The following is an 18,229-nucleotide window of genomic DNA, read 5'->3' on the forward strand; positions in this document are numbered from 1 at the left end:
TGGCCTCAGTAGCGTACTTTTTTAGCTCCTACTCCAGAGCAGGGTCTTTTCCCTTTTCCTAGGTGTACTTGATTGGTCGAACTTATAAGTCACGCCCACTGCCAACTCGGAAACTTGCAGACAGAGCAACAACCAACAACGGGACATTTTTAACAATTTTCACCATCTTATTCATTATTAAATTCACTTCTGACAACGTTTTAGGCGAGAAATTAACTGTTTAGATTTCCAATATAGGCAGTCTTGCGAAAACTGATGCCGAATTGACAATTTGCTTCAAAGTTTTCGGAGTTGAGAAGCTCCATGAAGTGAGGCGACAGCCAGCAAGCTCCTGCCCCGGCCTCTAGCTCGTCGCTCGGCCAGTCTTGCTCAGACACCTCGCTGTGAGCTGGAGGTCTCTCAGACCGCTCTCGTAAATAAGAGGCTTTTATTTTGCCGTTGACGGTTCGTTTGTTTAAATATCACAACACATGTCCATCATAAGATTAACGGGAACCTGTGGTTAACTGTCTTTTCAGAGTTAAACTCCACAAGTGTGTCCTGCGGCTCGCTGGCCGTCTCACACACACACACACACACACACACACACACACACACACACACACACACACAGCAGGCAGAGGTGGGGTCTGTTCCGAGTATAATAAAGCCCCGTCTGTGTTGAGCCAAACATTACGTGAATTACTACGAGAATGGACGTGCATTTAATATAGGAAAAGTATTAGCATCATTTGTTGTTGTATGTGGCGCTAAGGTCTAGTGACGATGCTATAAAGACCGTTGCCTTGCTTGTGTCACTCCCTTACCCCTCCTACCAGTCCCTATGGCCACTTGGCCAGTGGGAATGCAAACGGAAAAAAAGATTTTGGGGGAGAGTAGTTCTTAGAACTGCTTAGAAGTGTACTTTTCCTCTAAAAAGTACAAGTACTATCCGGTCGGAAAGCACCTATTGTCAAAGTGAAACACATTTAACATACAGAATTGTTTACCACCTATTTCTTCCTTCCTAATCCTCCCTTCCACACTGTCACTTCTTGTTTCTCTGTATTAAAGAAAGGCAGCATCATAACAGCATGACTCACTGACACTCCACATAATGTAGCTGTTGGTGCTCGGGAGTGTCTGATATGAGAGTCACAAGTGTGAACATTCAGTACTTCACCGAGCAGCTAGCGAGGAACACGACGGTGTCGAAATGAAACAAGGTGTGCTGGTGGCGACGGAGAGGTGCGAATCTTGCCACCTACTTTCAGAGCTGACAAGAGTGCCCTAACTACTGTATAGATACACTCACTGCAGTGGGAGAGCTTTTACAGTCTTTGTAGACTGACAGAAATATTTATGATCAAAAATATATCAGATAAATCAAATGTTGGTTTAATGACAGCTGGGTTTTAGGGAATAAAACTCATAATTGGGTTTCTTGTGAGTAATAGTGGCAGTTGGAGCAGGTTGTTCATTAATCGTAGTGTTGGTGGTTCGATCCCCAGAGCTTCTGTGCTCTTTTGCAACACACTGAACTCTATTTTCTAAATTCTCTAATTTCTAAATTTCTACCAAGTTGTACTGTGTGTGTGTGTGTGTGTGTGTGTGTGTGTGTGTGTGTGTGTGTGTACTTGACTCTTTAGATCCGAATTGAGCGTAGTGAATTTGAACAATTCGAATATAGTTTTTGAATATTGGGTACACCAGTTAGCTGGCAGCTAATTTGCATCTGTTGTCCCTGGGCAGGTAGCCAACAAAACTACAAAACAGAAAATACACTACATAAAACAGCACAATATTAACATTAAGAAATCAGTCATTAGCTTATAAGATTTAAACCTTTAAGGCCATTTGTTACTTCAGAGACAAAAAAAAAGTACTGTACTGTAATATTGGTACCACTTTCTAATAAGACACTCTTTATAAAGGGTTTAAATGTTGTAACTTCACCCCTTACAATGCCATATTCTCCTTTTACCCCCCCCAATTACCTTAAAAGCTGGAAAATCATCTTACTCCATCATATATACAGTATTCTTTATTGAGATTGCTCAAAATCTTACTTTGATGGGATTAATGGGATCTCCGCTAGAGTTTATAATAAAGTTCTGTGGGTTTGAACAACTAACCAGCATGAGTTTATAATGACAGACACAGGTAACAGCTGTATTTTGGGTCTGATCCTCTGCAGCCATTTACCAGAAGCTGAGTAGTAACAGAGATTTTTCACAACCTGAAAATCCCAAAATTTTTCTAATAAATGGCTTCTAACTGATTTATAAAGCTTAACCATTAATAAAGCCATTAGTGAAAACACTTAATAAAGACTGCCCTAGAACGTGGTACCGTACAATTTGATTCATATGTTAGCATTGTAAAATGTAATACAGCACCACTGTGCCTGAGTAAAGCCTCACAGAGCTGCTTGCATGGCTGTAGACTCATACGTCTTATTGAAAGTGTATCCATTACAGTATCCAACTTGACAGTTGTGTTCTGATTGTAAGCTAATTTTCCCATTACTGGCTCATAAAACCCAATAATATGAATTTCAAAGTAGCAGGCAAAGATCATTATATCATTATCATCACATTAAATAAAGATTTAGAATACTAAAACACTTAATCTACTGACGGTTTAAAACACAACCTTTATGAGCTTAATGATGTCAAACAAACACAGACCGAGAGAGAGAGAGAGAGAGAGAGAGAGAGAGAGAGAGAGAGAGAGAGAGAGCAGACCTTTTACAGTGCATCTCTGTACAGAAATAGATCTGGAAGTCCTCTGAATTGTGAAGCACGTAGAGGAAGGCACTGCGCTCGTCAAACTTGGAGATGCTGAGGAGAAACAGATCACAGTTAGTTGGACGATGATCCCATTACAACAGATATGACTCAGAGAATGAATGAGGTCTTTCACTTGACTTATGCCATCCGCCATCAATCTCTGGGTATGAAATAAAAGACATTGCATGCGGAGGGCCACTCTATCAAAATATAAACCCGAGTAGATGTGACAAATGCTGCAGGATGTAATAACAATGCATCTTATTGACATGCACAGTAAGTATGCAGTATTATCATTATGAGAGTTTGTTTCGGGACAATGCATCTGGAACAATCACAAAACTTGTTTTGCAAATTGTCAAATGAAATGATGCTGAACTTCTGCACAAAGGAGCTTCAATTCAACAACTAAATAGAAACTTTCATCCGCTGATGAGCGCTTGTCCAATTCTTCGTGTGCCAAGGCCAGAACTGCCTTGCAGAACAAGCCAGACAACGAAGCAACTGTATTTGTGCTCGTATTGTTGCTCGCAGAGCTGCTTTTGTGTCCTGCTGACGGTCTGCAAGCTGAGTGGGCACAGAGAATGAGTCGGTTCCCTAGCAACATGCAAGCACAGCCTTCCACTGATCTGACACTGAATTCCTTTGAGGACCATGGAAAAGGAGATGCAGAGAAAAGACATCATGAAGACAGTCCATGGTAGACTGTCTGTGCTATTAATGGTCCCATTAACACTACACTCTGGTACCATTTGGAGCTGTGAGAGGTGAAGTGATAGTATCTAAAATCTGCACGTTGTGTGCAATTGATAAAAGGCTTTTTTGCAATGCTTAGATACCTATGCACATACAACATGTTTACAGTTAGCAGTGAATGCAGATGTTTTTTTGTCTCTCTCTCTCTCTCTCTCTCTCTCTCTCTCTCTCTCTCAATATGAGTGTGTCATTTAAGACAGCAGACACTGACCTGACACCTCGTACTGATGTGGCGCTGAAGTTCCACTCATGGATCCCCTTGTGCTGCAGGATAGATCAGAACAAATAACATCATAACAGCTTCTGGGAGAGGTTAAATCAATCAATACACAGACTGATTGCAGTTGGTTATTGCACATGCATTTTATAAAAACATTAAGTCAGTGTAGCAGGTTTACTGGGATCAATTTCTGATAAGCAAGAGCTTTTATTTATATACTGCTGTAAGCAATAATGTACTACAATATGAGAAAACAATCAAGACAGACACACAAAGAACTTCATGACAGGAAGCATTATGTAAGTCCATTATCGCAGCGTAGCATCTAACCAAAGATAAAAACCAAACAGAAAATCTGACAATCATCATCCGTCTGTTAACTTCTTTTGGCAAACATGATGAGTCATTAATAAGTTTACTCATTTGCATAATGTCAAGCATCATTATTGATGCTATGGTTATCTGCAGCGTGATAAAAAAAAAAAAAACATGTTTTAGGTATGGCAATGTATGCCAACCAATCAGAAACAAGCATTTTCTGTGGCTATGTTATGATGATTATTTTCACCTTGCACAGTAGTCTATGTTTACTAATAGACTTTAAATCATATTTCCTCTACATTTGATGATATAAATGATGGACACCTACCTTGTCATCAGAAGCAACATGCCAGATAGACACCGTGTTGTCATCCACGTCTTTGTTTATGGACAAATATGAAGGCTGGTATACTTTCGTGGGCTCTAATATCAACACCTGGAGAAGAGATACATGTTTCGGATTACTTTCTTTATTTACCCATTGTAAATTTGCTGAGCATGTACAATCGTTTCCTTCTGTTTCAACATATTAAACCTCAGAGCTGTCCAATAAATCTCAGCCTCTGATTGGCCCCTGAAGCTGCATCTTTTGCGTTTAATTGGTTCCTCGGCTGAAGTCACTTACAGGAAATCGGACAGAGGAGACGTCTTTCTTGGTGGCCTCCACCAGAAAGTCCATCCAGAAGTCTACCAGCTCCTGCTTGGGGGCCGGCTGCTCCACGCCAGGTTTCTTAAACTGTTGGTAGATCAAGATTGTCTCCACTAGCGAGCTCAGATACCTGAAACCAAGCAGAGAGAGTAAAAGAAGATACGCCCTGAAAAGGATCAGAATCCAAATCTTTATGAAACGTAATGTAATCAAATGTCAGACCCACACAAAACTTAATTAATTCCCATTTCTCATCAGAAAAAACATCTGCAAACAAAATAACTTACTGGCAGATCATTTGCATGTGTGTTATGTTGTTTTAAACCCATGAGCATAGATCAAGAAGGATCACAGAAACAAACAAAACAATATTACTGTGTTTCCGTGCTGGGGCTCATTTTTCTTTGTGACATTAATGGAAACTTAAAGAGTTTTAACAGCGCAAACACAAATAAATAACAGCAGGGTCTTAAGCACTGCAAAAAAATGAGCTGCCGACAGTTTACTGTGCTGTACCTCTGATACAATCTCATAAAGGGGGGAATAGATATAAAGTCTGAAATTACGTATTGCTAGTAGTTTGTTCCTCCACTATGTAGGGGTTATGTGAAAATAGAATGTATTCATTATTTTAAAATGTTCATCATATAAAAGTGTTAATTTCTAAAAGGATTCATTTTCTGTTTTGCCATTAATACACACCAATACCTCCACACTCGCAGGTTAGGTCAAAGTTTTTGGATTGGTAAGGTTTTGGCCGTGGCTAAGTAAGAAGAAACGTCACTGTCACAAAAAGGTAGTGATCTTGTCAAACTGCATGTTTCACGATTTGTTTCCTGTTGAGGAAAAGTAGATCTTTCCACAGAGCAAATTATTTGCATCCCAACCCATTTTAAACTCTTCACAAAATGGCACGACAACAGGCGGATATATTCATCGAAATCCATGTAAAGACAGAGGTGCTGTTGAAATGAGCAAAGTCGGTTCCTCGTGATATTTTCTGTTCCCCATGCAAAATACAACAAATGCTTGCACAATGCCCACAGATGGCCAATGTGGTTTCAAGGGAAAGCAGAGCTACACTTCAGATCACGATGACACCGGCGCAGTTGGTGATGGATGCAGTCTAAAAATGTGTTTTTCAGCATGCTAATCTGAGGGTGGCGTATCCGTGTTCTCACCAGATGGGGGCTTTGAGTTTGAAGAGTTTCTCAGAGGCCTGGATGACCCTGGTGTTGTCGCAGGCCAGGATGCTGGCACCCAGAAAGAAGCCCACGTCCCAGTAGCTCTGCAGTTTGTCCAGGCTGCCTTTTTTCCCCAACAGGCTGCTCAGCTTCACTCCTGAAAAACAAAAAAGAGTTAACGGTATTTCATACAATTCGAAGATAATTTTTGATATTCCACAGAGGTCATTGCAAACTGAGATTTTAAGATAACTGAGGAAAGAGTGGAGCAAAACAAGGCCTCAGAACAAGTTTATATTCTTCTTGGACATGCCACAACTTGCAATACAAAGGTTTGCTTTGTCATTGTACTCTGCAAGAATTTAAAGGTAATGGTGAAAACAGTTTTGAATTTTGCTGCTACATGTCCTGCTGCAGTCACCAGTTATTTGGAGAGGCTAGATACGCGTAGGGGGAAAACAGGGTCTAGACTCTAGAGGGACGGAGGGTGTGGCTGCAGGCGGATTTCCCAGGACTGTTTGCTCTGTTTCCCACATTCCTGAGCTCCTCTGTGCCTCAGATATCAGGACAGAAACAGAAGAACAAGGACGTAACAGGAGGAAATACACATGTATGTATGTATGTATGTATGTATGTATGTGTGTATGTATGTATGTATGTATGTATGTATGTATATATATATATATATATATATATATATGTTGTTTATGTTTTTATAATACAATGGATCAAATGACTCTGTAATGAGACAGGGTTCACTTTTAGTGATGCACTCAGAACATTATCACCAAACTCTGCAGTTCCCCTCAGCACCTGTGGAGCTATGTAGCTTCTCTCAGCTCACGGTTTACTCTCATGGCTCTCATAGAGTTGTTTTCAGCTGCAGGAGACAGATTTTCAGCAAAAAAGCTAAACAGCAGACACACATTCGGCGAATAGCTAGTGAACATAGTGGAGCTGTTAGCAACTTAAGAGACAGACATTTCCCTCCTGAGTTGTTGGAGACCGAAACAAAGCTAAAGGGAGAGTGAATACTGGACTTGCATTAATCAGGCAGACAGAAACACGACTAATTTCTGCCGGATATGTAAATAGGAATCTGCGTAGGTGTTTACGCTGGGTTGATAAGAGAGGTGAGACTGAGCCATAACAGTGGCGTTGCAACCAGGCCCCCAAGGAGTGCACCGGGCTTTGAAGCAAACTGAACAGAGTGGCCAATAGATCTGTGGATGATTTTTTTTCAAGCGTCACAACCCCCGCACACTGACTCGTTTTACTCTTAGAATTTGATCCATTTGGTCAGATACCATTTGGAAAGTCTAGAAGAGAGGCATGAAGAAATCATTTAATCCCCATTCAAGTTAGAGGAGCGCTAAACAGGAAGTAGCCGGGTAGTTTTTGGCTCCATGATGGCTTCATGCGCCACTAAGCAACTCTCATAGCAATGAACAGGGCTCTTATAATACAGCCATGGTTGTGACCCGGTAAACCAAAACAATGGGCCGAAAGATGTTAAAACGCAGTTCCATAAATAATTACATAGATGGTTGCTCATTATAAAATACGAATTTTCTTCTTGTAATTCATTACCTTTTTCTAATACATGTCCTGGATAGATACGGCTGATCATAAAGGACTGTTGCAAAGAAATTAGACATATCCAATCTAGGGCCCACTCACCCACTTTACGAAGCTCAAAAGATGTGTCAAACTGGTGTCCGGCTGCCAGGAGCAGAACAGCATAGTTGATCCCAGAGTGTAGTGTTGGCTCTGACTCAAACCCCTTTTTAAACCTGAGAGGAGAAGAAAGTAATGACTTCAATAAACACTTCCACGAAATGCGTCATTCAAAATCCCTAGCACCTCTGAAGTAACGGATGGCTTCATGGGGCTCCTTCAGCTTCCTGAAACACTTCAAGTTATAAAAAACAATTACAGCCATATTGAGTTGGGACCACAGAACGGCAGACCACAACTGAGGGTACCCTCGCAAAACAAGACATTTTCATTTATTTAATGAGCAATCTGTTGTGCTGAGGGAAGGGGTGTGAATGTTATTAGGGACCTCTGCCAAGCAGTGACATGGAACTGAAAATAACAGCCAGATGGGAGCTTGATAACGCAAGCAGCATATTCAATCGACTAAGATATGAGATCTTAAGCGCAATTTCCAGATGAAGCCAATATGGAGCCTTGTGTTATTATTATTGCTCTGTTATTAAGTCAACTTCCGTCAGCTTCTGTTAGCCTCCATATGCTCATATGACTGCAATACTCATGCAAAAATGGCGAACAAGCTAGAACCACGTAATAACCTGATTTGAATCAGAACAGCCTGGATTTAACAAGCCTCCACATGCATCTGCATGTATCTGCATATGCAAGTAGATCCTGCAGGTCTTTCAGGTGCACGCTCATGCTGTGAACATCCACCTTTATCATCAAATGGACTCAACTTAAAATCACTCTCCAAAATAAGGGCTGCCATGTTTCCAGCAACACCAATGATGATCCGTAAGATTATATCATTGGGATGAATGCTCATAATAAATAAATTATAGGAACAGTTTATAGTACTGAGCCCCTTAATAAAAACACTGGGGGGGAAAAAAAAAACTTATCACTGAGCTTCCTCATGATATTTGATACTTTTTATTTTTATTTTTTTTATTAGAATTAATTTATCTTGACACTCAATCATGCAATTAAAGGTGCATAGATCGGTCTAAGTTAAAATTAGCCACATTTATTCAAGATGAGACTAATGTAAACTATAACTATCCTCTCACATACTGTATGTTTTGGTCTGGGTCTAAGTTTACAATTTTGAGGCAATGCATGCTGGGGCATTCTAAGACATGCCATATTATCCTGTGAGTGGTTTCTGAATGAAAAAGGACAAACATAAATAAAGGAAAAAATGATTTTCTTTCATACTCTTCTAGATTAATTATAAAGATGTATGTATGTACATAATGCATACATGAAATAGACGGGCTACAACCTTTGAAACTAGAAAGCAGGTTCATTTTGTTGAAGTGAAAAGCCCACAACCCTACGGTCGCATTCAGTGGTTGAGGGAAGCAATGCGGAACTGTACAATTAGAAAAGTTGAGGTATCGTATGTGCTTTTTGGTTCTTTGGTAAAATGTGAGAAAGACCTTTAAACTCTGCTACTACTTATAATACCTACGTTGACCTTTGAAGTACTACTGGTACTACCACCAGCAGCCTGTACTGCTGACACAAGGCAGAACTAATGCATTTTGCATCTCAAGCTATTAACAGCACCGTATAACTTTAATCATTGCTTTTTTTTTTCATCTTAACTCTTAAATAATCTTCGTTTTGCAATCTTTTCATTTTTAGCTGACAGGACTGGAACATCTGCATGTTGTTCTCATGCTTTTGCACATTTGCTTTGAAAAGGTGTAACAAGTTGTGCGACCTTTTGCATTGTCACTGCTGTAATGAGCTGTCATTTGCAGACTCGTGGCCCGTCCTTGAATGAGACTTGTAATTCTCACAAAAAAAGGGTTTTACCTTTATGATAACAGCTATTTAGTTCATTTATTAATGGAACCATTCAAAGTAAACTCTTAATACTGGGGTGTCACGATCCAGAGAGTCACTTTAAAAGGCATCCATCCATCCATCCCAAACATTTCTTCTAACAATATTTATGTGTGACTGAGTGTTTGGCGGCGCCACCTGACATCCTCTCTCACCATTGTGTGCCGCTGTCTCTGCTCGGTGTGTCAGTGAAGTGAGACTCCAGGAACATGTCCTTATAGATCCGTCCCACCAGGCAGTAGATGTCCGAGGCTACCTGCTCCTCGCCCTCCACCAGGGGCAGCATTATGTCCAGAGCCTTCTGTCTGTCGCCCGGCAGGTTCCTCCTACACTCACAAACACACAGCGTGCAGAGTCAAAACGGAGATAAATTGGAGTTTGTCATATTTTAACTGGACTGAGTAGCAATGAAGCAAAAACTAATCAGCTTTGAGAAAATATCTATCCAGGCATGTGTCAGTGGAAAGCTGTCATGGGTATTTGTGACTAATAACGCGTATCAAAAGTTAGAGATCACACCATCTTAATTTTAATTTTAAAGGGGCACTCCACCGATTTATATATATGCTAATACACTCTACATCAGACATGTGGAGTGCTCAGCCTGGGAAATAGTTGTATGCTCTGGAGGGAGCTGACACCACTGAGACTCATTGTATTATGGGAATTGTAGGTTGTGGTTTTTGAGCTTGGGTGTCAGGAAATCTTGACCTCTGTTAAAATCAATTTTGGGCCTTCCTCCTTTTTTAATCTCTTTTAAAAGTCCCCCAAACTTTTGGAAGTCCATTTCTTAATTGTGGATTACTCCCAAATCTTTAAAATGTGACATTGGCTGTGTTTACTGATAAAAATATAAGAACTGGCTAATTCCAAAAGAAAATCAAATACATTTCAAAGGGCTGGTTTAAACCTTTCACAGTCCATTAAAACAGATAAACATGCGTCATGTAAACACTCCTTTCCATTGCTTTGCATTTTTGGATAATCACACAAACTATAGGCGTTTCCACAAATCATGAAGGGGGTAACAGGTGGCATGCCTTCTCCCTGTTTAACAACAATGGGAGCTATAAAACACCTTAATGGAGTACTCCACTGATTTAACAGTGAACAATGAGATAGCACTGTTGAACTCAAGATGGACAGTTTAAAAAGGAAAAATCGATTCAACGGAACCAGAGATATCGTCTTTTTTATTCCACCGATTAAAAAAAAAAAAAAAAACCTGGCGTCTACATTCCCCACAATGCAACTCGACCATTGGCAGGAGGAAACAAGAAAAAAAACTTGTTGCTGAGACTAAAGCAAAAACATTAAAGTGCTGCATGATAGCATAAGGAATGCAATTTGCATAACAAAATGAAGTATAAACAGCATGAATGGTGCACTGTATATTCTTAGGTGCATTCAATAATTACGTCCTAATCCTCTTTATTATGTTAATTTATGCAGCAAAGTGCTTCAGAATCTCGATTCCACGGGGGTCGTTTTAGTTCTTGAGGGATGAAATTTCAATAAGGCTTTGTTAATGAACGTATCAAAACAGACTTTAGAAAGATATGAGAGGTGTTGCGAAGTTAAGTCTCACACAGGCACAATGTGTGATATAAACATAGCGTGGCTCCTCTCCAGAGCGTGAAGGTTAAATAAAACATATGAGCTGACAGCTATTACCATGGAGACGGTCCAGAGGGAGACAAGACCTGCTCTCTCCTAATGCATCGCTCTATTTTCTCTATTTCTCCTCTTTAGAGTGCAGATTGGTATTTTGGATGGAGGAGATTCTTCCCTCGCTGCTGTCAGGCTCCCAGCAGCGTTCAACGCTCACATGCCTGAAGCTGCCCTGCTGCAGACAAGAGGCTAAAGCCAATTAGCACACACGCACCTCAACCTGGCAGATTCATTTAGAAGCAGAGCACCTACTTCAGACCAATCATCAAGCGTTTGTTAAGGCTGAATATTGATAATCTCAGGGCTCGGCGAGGGCTGCATGCTGCTGGGTCAGAACTCGGTGAAGAGTCATTGGAATTTTTACAAGTCCACTTGAAGTGGAAAATGCATTCAGGTTCAAACTGAGAATAGAAAGATTTTTCTACCTTATCACTCTATTGTGCAGCCTCTTAGAACGTGCAATCACTACTGTATAATATCAGTGATTTTGTATTCAGGCTTCAATAAAGTTATTTCACTGGTTAAATGTCAAATGTCAAAGAAATTACATTTTCTTTTTTTCCTCTTTTTAAATGGAAAAGACAGCTTCTATTGGGGAACGTTTTACTGTTCACTAGGAGAGGGCAAAATGGATACAATTATCTTAGATAATGCCAGTAGTTTTTACTATGGCAACGGAGGTTATTATTAGGGCATCTAAGTGGGTCAGAGGCAGAGAAAAGCTACAGGGTGGACGCTTACAATACTGGAATATACTTTTACAATGCAATAATAATATAAATGAGGACATAGTACATTTCCTGGAAAATCAATTGACAAACTGACACAATAACCAAATGGGAATGTTTGCTTTTGTCTAATTTAGTGAGTTCAATATTTGACAGTTCATCCCATTGACGAATAAATCGTAAAAAGTGTATGTCCAAAAAATGATTGGGTAATTGCCAAAATGACCCAATACACACAGACATATTAAAGGATATACTGTAGTTATTATAGTATAAATGGTATGAAAAAATCTTGTTTAGACGTTTAAATAAATTAACATAATCTTGAGCAATATATTGTCATACTGTTATTGTCTGAGACCCAGAATATGAAAGTAAAAATAACAAAATGTTATATGTATTTCTGTGGAATCCAATCAAAATGCTGCATTCATTTAGGTTATCCAGATGACCAGTGTCAATTATATAATGAACAGGTAATCAAAAAACTGCATCCTAACCATCAAATGAATCATATCAGAAGTGGACAAAATTGTGGACTGAGATTGTTTAAAACATTTAAATAATTAACTATCCAAATCATCTTTTACCTCAACAACAACAACAACAACATATCATCATTACACATCACATAATCACATGTAACAGCTATTGTAGTTATAGTGACTAATCCTACTCTGTTCGGTAAGATGACACACAGCTGTTTGTCTCTACTCATGGCGTCCTGTTCTAAACTAAAGTGAGGGAGTGTCTCCTGTCATTAACACTCATCATATGAATCTGTCTCACAAAAATGTCTCAGCGTTGCTGCCTTGAACTCGTAAACACGACAATACATCCTGGTAATGGGCCAGACAGTAACAGCGGCATCTTGGCACCCTGCAGAAACATTTTCCAATTGCTGCCAAATTAAAAAACAGCACGCTTTATTGCTGTTTGAGGCAGTTGCACAACGAAAACCGCAGGAAGTTTACAAGAAAAGCAGCTGGTGAGAAACAGGCAGTCAAAACCTCTCCGTGTTGTACATCTGCCTTTTTTCCTGAGCAGAGTAGCTGCACATACACACACATATTATATATATATATATATATATATATATATATATATATATATATATATATATATATATATATATATATATATATATATAATAAAAATAATATCACTCCAGCTTGGGGGCCCTGAACCTGAATTTTCTGCTGCTTGTAACTTCAAAAATGTTTGGTTTTTTTTCCTTTCAAGTGGAGTTTGAGAAAATTCTACCTCAACTGCTGCTATGAAATTGCATATTCTCCCTCTCTCTTTTTGTTCGATTGTCAATAGGTCAAACAACATTGTTCACATGCCAAAAGACACAAAATCAAAACACCTCCACCCAATTAAAAAACTCCTACTTAAAACTTTATTATTTTTTCCCCATCGGTCAAACTGAACATGTGTGTATCACAGTGAGCATGTGTCTATGTGCAGGTCGGCTGGTATATGATAAAGTGTCACTGGGTCTATCACTGTTTCGTGCACGTTGCCATGCTCGCCATCTTACCGATTCAGTGCAAAGGCGTAGTGGAACTTCACATGTGGATGAGCCACGAGGTCAAAGGTCGGAAGCTTCTCCAGAGTCTCCACCAGCTTCACGATGGACTCATAATCCTAGACGATAAGTGAGTAAAGAACACACTGATGAGCTCTTGTTGCACTTTCACCATGGTCAGTGCTAAGCATTGTGGGACTGTTGTCCTTGCATCTCTGCACCAATGTCTCACACACACACACACACACACACACACACACACACACACACACTTCAACAACTATTAATCCCACAAGGGACATTAGTTAAGAGCAGCTACAGACAACACACACATAGATAACAGCACACAAGCCTACATTTAGGCCTACACCCTAGAGAGCAATCAATAAAAAATTGATTTTATTGATTTAAAAGTCAAATTACAGAAGGGATAATTGATCCCTTCATGATTAACTCAGTTACTGCTTCTCAGAACGTAAGATAAAAGAAACATACAACAAACAAACACAAGCAAGCTGCTCACGGGTCGCGCGGATAGCGTGAGCGCCCCGCTGGTCATTGCTAAGCATTGTGGGACTGTTCTCCATGCATCTCTGCACCAATGTTGAGCTGGGCGATATGGGAAAAAAAATCAAATATCATTATATTTTTGACAAAATACCTCAATGTCGATATTGTGGCGATATTGTAGTGTATAGTGTGACTATTGATGCTTTCACAAAATATTAACAGAATGAGTTTTGATAAATTATCTCCAATAATGTGGATACAATGACTAAGTGGGCAAAGGCAACTAGAAAAGTCTAGTAAGTTCAGAAAATTACATCACTTTACTGTAATGCAGCCTCTAAAACCAGAAAAAGACCACTTGTGTCATATCACGATATCCCAAATCTAAGACGATATCTAGTCTCATATATCGATGTCGATATAATATATTGCCCTGCCCTAACCAATGACACACAGACACACACACACACACACACAGACACACACACACACACACACACACACACACACACACACACACACACACACACACACACACACACACACACACACACACACCCCAACTCATCAAGGTGTTGAGCTGCTTTGAGGACAGAGGGAGAGTTTCTATAACTCAACTGTATCCTTAACACCAAAAGCCTTTCAATAATTGAGTGGCCCCTTACATAGTCACTATACCCAAAGCATGTTGAATAATTCAGCACATCCTTAATGCTTGTTGTTGTAATGAATGATTCATAAGGCTGAGCGCTGCCTATGGTGAGTGGGAGGATCTGGACGGTGGGTGCCATCGCAATGTGGAGACTAAAGAGCGGGAAGAGTGGCAGATTTAAGACGAGCAGACCAAAAGCTACGCCTGGAGCTCTTCACAGGTGGTCTGTGATGGCCCGTTTGAGAAAGCGCCACTCCTGAAAAGGGATGAGGCTGACAGTTTGATGCTGAGGCAGTGACCTCTCTCTCACTTTGACAGTACAATAGGTTTGTACAGTGGTTTCCTCTGCCATGGTCCGGTGAATGAGCAACACACACAGATCATCTGTACTAAGTCGGCAATTTGTTTGAACTTAGGAAGTGGTTACCTGAATGTCTGATATACCCTCATAGTTTATCCTAGAAACGTTGTGGGATGTTGTGCTGAAAGTGTCTGCATATTCCTCTCTAAAGAGTCATGTTTCCAGGGTGTAAAATCAGGGTTATGACCAGGTTTGAAGCTGGAGGTGCATCCTAATTGGTTAAGTGAATATTTTTGTCAATTGAGAGGTTAGTGTTGGCCTCCAAAAGTCTCATAAAGATTTGAAATCAGCAGCTACTTTGATAATCTATCAATAGTTTGGTAATTTTTCAAACAAAAAAACACAAACATTCACTGGTTACAGCTTCTCTAATGCGAAGATTTGTATCATGTCATGTATCATTGCAAATATAATATTTTGGAGTTTTGGACTGTTTTGGGACATAAAAAGAAATGTCAACTTGGGGAATGTGATGGTTTTATTTCTATATTTTCTGACATTAAGTAAGCCAAACGATTTATCACAAAAATAATTATCATATTCCTCAATAATGAAAAGAAATGTTAGTTGTATATTAATTTAGAGACTTATTTAGGACCGTGCCCTCATTTTTTGTGCATGTTTTCCTCTATTCCATCTGTGAGGGTTTTAACTCGCGACCTTTCAATTATTTTTGAAGATTAAATTTAATTAAAGAATAAATAATCTTTAAATTTAAAGATTAATTTATTTTATTTTTTTCATTTTAAAACAACAGAACAGACAAACACACTTGAACAAGAACAACCACCCTCTCCCACCCCCCACGACCTTTCAATTATAAGATCATTCTGATTTCCAGACATCTCGATGGTTTCTATGAAGCAATGCAAGAGGAAGCATCTGATAGAGAGGATGGGCAGTCTCTGGGGTGGCAGGAAAAACTAAGGAGTTGTTTTACAGCACAAAGGCAGCTTTTCTAGAGGGAGCTTTTCTATCAGTATAAATAGATTTGTTTCTGGCAAATGCACATGTTGAAATTAGTAAAATCCACTTCCTATTCTCTTCAGTAAAACAATAGGTAGCAACAACTACCAATTGTCATTAATGATCTAATTTTTTTTAATTTCTCCGAAGGCAGCACACTTCAGAGCAGGTGTACCTGGATGTCCCTGTATGTCAGCAGCAGGTTGATGACGATGTCGACCGAAAGGCACTCCACGTTGTCTAGCCGCTGCTGGATGCGGCTCAGCTCGGCAGCCAGCTCCATGCCAGTGTACAGCTCCCGAGCCTTACGGATCTCGTTCAGAATGGTCTCGCGGAAATACTGGCTGTGAGAGAAAAGGTAAAAAAAGAAAAAAGAAGGAGGAATTAAGCAATACATCTAAAAAACCAGCCCAGTTTTCAATTATTTAAAGTTAGTACAATATGTAATTATAAGCATTTCTGAACATCATACTAATCAAATTATTTTAGGGGTCTCCTTGAGGCGGCAATTCTAACATGATTGGAGTTTTTATTCATTTCAGATCGTTCTGTAGGGAGACAAGCTATTTTCCGCGTGTCTCAGGCTATGTTTAGACGGAAACGATCTGAAGAGAAAACGCAGAAGTGGCGTTGTGTTCTCACTTTTTATTCCGCGTTTAGACGAGCGTTATTAATAAATTAATATAATCGTGAGCAATATATTGTCATACTGTTATTGTCTGAGACCCAGAATATGAAAGTAAAAATAACAAAATGTTATATGTATTTCTGTGGAATCCAATCAAAATGCTGCATTCATTTAGGTTATCCAGATGACCAGTGTCAATTATATAACGAACAGGTAATCAAAAAACTGCATCCTAACCATCAAATGAATCATATCAGAAGTGGACAAAATTGTGGACTGAGATTGTTTAAAACATTTAAATAATTAACTATCCAAATCATCTTTTGCCTCAACAACAACAACAACAACATATCATCATTACACATCACATAATCACATGTAACAGCTATTGTAGTTATAGTGACTAATCCTACTCTGTTCGGTTATGGGGGGGAATCTGCATGCATATGGTGACGCAAAAATAATTAGCTTGAAATTAAACCTCCAATTCACCATTGTATTGGATCAAGGTGATATTGAAGGCCAATGTCAGCCCAAAACATGGCATCAGCAAACAGTAAAGATAAGTAAAGGTAGCACAGGTCTCAGTGCCATAAAAGGAGAATACATTTAATGTATACTTAGTAGGTTTCTATAAATAAGCTAGCTATTATAAATAGAAGTCATGCTCGTTTACACAATGTCCAGAATGCATTCTACTCAGATATCAGGGATGGCTGAGCTGAAAACTCTTTGCTATGCTCACTGGTTATAACTTCACATGTTGGTCTGCAGGAGACAAAAGCTTCATCAAAGTGCACGTTTTTCTTCCGTGTCTGTAAAACCTGAGTCACTATTCCTGGAGCTGAGCGAGAACTGGCTGCTGTATCGTGTGTTGGCAGGAATGCCTAAAATATTACCCCAGCAACTGAGGCTGTGTAACATGTAATAAACGAAAAGAAAAAAAAAAGTAGATCACCACGCAAGTCAACATTGAGGGATGTACTACATAAAATAATTACTGCGAGTAAAAATAGGAAGAGTGGGATAATAAAACCAAAGGCTTGTTCTGCTGAGAAACAGTTCTGTGATTATAAAAAAAACAACAACAAAAAAAACAGTTGAACATTGCTTTTCCCTTTTCTCTTTGCTTAAAAGATATACAGAAACGTTTTGGGCATTTCACATGTACAGTACGAAGATGTCATGCTTTGTCATGACTTTGGTGCGTTTACAAAGAACAACAAAGAAGATGTGTTGTATTGTATTGCTCAGAGCAACAGGTTGATAGCCGTTTTCAGTATTTATTTCCAGTTTAAAGCATTATATTAGCGGTTTTGTCCCAGACTTGTTGCTGAACCATTAACATTACATTGCCTAAAACCACTAAAATATTGCTTTACCCGACTTGTTATCAGGGTCAACGCTAACAAAAAACCTCTCTAACTGATCTAGGTCACTGTACGTGGACAGCAACTAACTAAGGTTACAACCTAATACCATATTACAAATTACATGAGCAACAACCATATACCATTAACCCAATGTGAATGTTCTTTGTTGGGAACTTGTTTTTTCAGATTATTCAGACACCACGTGATTGCAGCATTTCCTTCAGAGGAACTTGTTGTTTGCAGAAATAGCTTCAAATAGAGTTTTTTTTTTGCTTCCTCATCCCCAAACCCATTGCTTTGTTCTCAATGTTAAAGTGTTTCCCAGTTTACAATAA

At 39.3% G+C, this 18,229-nt stretch overlaps 1 protein-coding gene across 1 annotated transcript in view; it reads right to left on the bottom strand.

The window, feature by feature from the left end:
- Positions 1 to 18,229, bottom strand: part of map3k5 (mitogen-activated protein kinase kinase kinase 5) — a 75,635-nt gene that overhangs the window by 26,615 nt on the left and 30,791 nt on the right. The window contains exons 5-13 of the mRNA XM_078274447.1: positions 16,069 to 16,237; positions 13,417 to 13,523; positions 9,630 to 9,800; positions 7,582 to 7,694; positions 5,899 to 6,058; positions 4,694 to 4,847; positions 4,397 to 4,504; positions 3,739 to 3,791; positions 2,727 to 2,822 (exon numbers count right to left, since the gene is read on the bottom strand). Of these exons, the coding sequence (XP_078130573.1) occupies positions 2,727 to 2,822; positions 3,739 to 3,791; positions 4,397 to 4,504; positions 4,694 to 4,847; positions 5,899 to 6,058; positions 7,582 to 7,694; positions 9,630 to 9,800; positions 13,417 to 13,523; positions 16,069 to 16,237 (1,131 nt within the window). The remainder of the gene's footprint in view (positions 1 to 2,726; positions 2,823 to 3,738; positions 3,792 to 4,396; positions 4,505 to 4,693; positions 4,848 to 5,898; positions 6,059 to 7,581; positions 7,695 to 9,629; positions 9,801 to 13,416; positions 13,524 to 16,068; positions 16,238 to 18,229) is intronic.

The sequence above is a fragment of the Sander vitreus genome, chromosome 18, assembly GCF_031162955.1.
Source record: "Sander vitreus isolate 19-12246 chromosome 18, sanVit1, whole genome shotgun sequence".
Taxonomy (NCBI): domain Eukaryota; kingdom Metazoa; phylum Chordata; class Actinopteri; order Perciformes; family Percidae; genus Sander; species Sander vitreus.